The 1,390-nt window shown below is 40.4% G+C and overlaps 1 protein-coding gene across 1 annotated transcript in view; it reads right to left on the bottom strand.

The window, feature by feature from the left end:
• The window catches only part of LOC106883966 (splicing factor 3B subunit 4), a 15,262-nt gene that overhangs the window by 11,310 nt on the left and 2,562 nt on the right, over positions 1-1,390 (bottom strand). The window contains exon 2 of the mRNA XM_052976886.1: positions 767-1,050. Coding sequence (XP_052832846.1) covers positions 767-1,050 — 284 coding nt within the window. The remainder of the gene's footprint in view (positions 1-766; positions 1,051-1,390) is intronic.

Genomic DNA, 1,390 nt, shown 5'->3' on the forward strand with positions numbered 1-1,390 from the left:
CCGGGGGCTTTCCCGGTCTTCATACTCTTAATTGCTTTATCTACCCTGGTACTATCAACTCGGATAGCTGGTCCCTCTATTGGGTCGACATAAGGCAGGCTCTCTTTCTCCCATTCATTCTCTTTACCTTGCGTAACCCTTAAAATAAATTACATGTCTTAAGGAACCCCCGCACAAAAAATATTATATACCATATCTTTCTCGTTTTATTTTCATTGTAGTTCACATGGTAAATATCATATATATGCGGTTGTTACATTTTTTTGATAACATAATAGGTTAGATAGGCTCACAAGGTTTTGGTCAGCCCGAGGCTATAGTAGAAGACACTTGCCCAAGGTGCCACGCAGTGGGACTGAACCCAGAACCATGAGGTTGGTAAGCAAGCTACTTACCACACAGCCACTCCTGCGCCTATGGTGAAATAAATTAGTATTTCAGTCAGGAAACTCTAAAATGCACCTGTGCCAGTGCTGTGTTAGTGTACCTGAGCCAGTGGCACATAAAGAGGACCCAGCACACTCTGTAAAGTGGTTGGCATTAGGAAGGGCATCCAGCTGCAGAAACCTTGCCACAAACGGTAATTGGAGTCTAGATGCTCCTGTCAAACCGTCCAACCCATGCCAGCATGGAAAACAGATGATGATGATGATGATGACTATGTTTATTAATTAGTGCCAGCCACAAGTGGTGTCTTTGCTGTCACCTTCACACCTTGGTAGATAGGTGAAATAAAAGATCCAAGAATTAGCGATTGTGTAGTTACTCGTGGCTCTTAAACAATGCCTCAATAATATACTCCCCTAACTCATTCAAACCTGGAAAACTGACTGTAAAACAAACAAACAAATGGATGAGTAAAATGCATCTGAAGCTGGGGTTTGTTGGAAGAGAAGGTTTTGATAAATGTATTTTACTCACCTTTGGTATTTGTAAGATGACACCAAAAGCGCTGAATGTGTCGTATAATAACTTTTCATCAACTTCTGGATCCAGGTTACCGATGAAGATGTTGGCCCCAACATCAAGGTTTTTCTGATGGGCTGATGCCTGCAAATAAGCAATACCAAACAATGATGATGATAATAATAATAATTGTAGTAGTAGCAGCAGTAGTCCTTTCTTCTATAGCCAGAAAGCCTGAAATTTTGGGGGAGTGGGGCCAGTCGATTGGATCGACCTCCAGTACACAACTGGTACTTAAGTCATTGACCCCGAAAGGATGAAAGGCAAAGTTGACCTTGGTGGAATTTGAACTCAGAACATAAGGACAAACGAAATACTGCTAAGCATTTCGGCCGGCATGCTAACGATTCTGCCAGCTTGCCATCATAATAATAATAATAATAATAATATAATAATAATAATAATAATAATAATAATAATAATA

This window comes from Octopus bimaculoides, chromosome 26 (genome assembly GCF_001194135.2).
Source record: "Octopus bimaculoides isolate UCB-OBI-ISO-001 chromosome 26, ASM119413v2, whole genome shotgun sequence".
In the NCBI taxonomy this organism is placed as follows: Eukaryota; Metazoa; Mollusca; class Cephalopoda; order Octopoda; family Octopodidae; genus Octopus; species Octopus bimaculoides.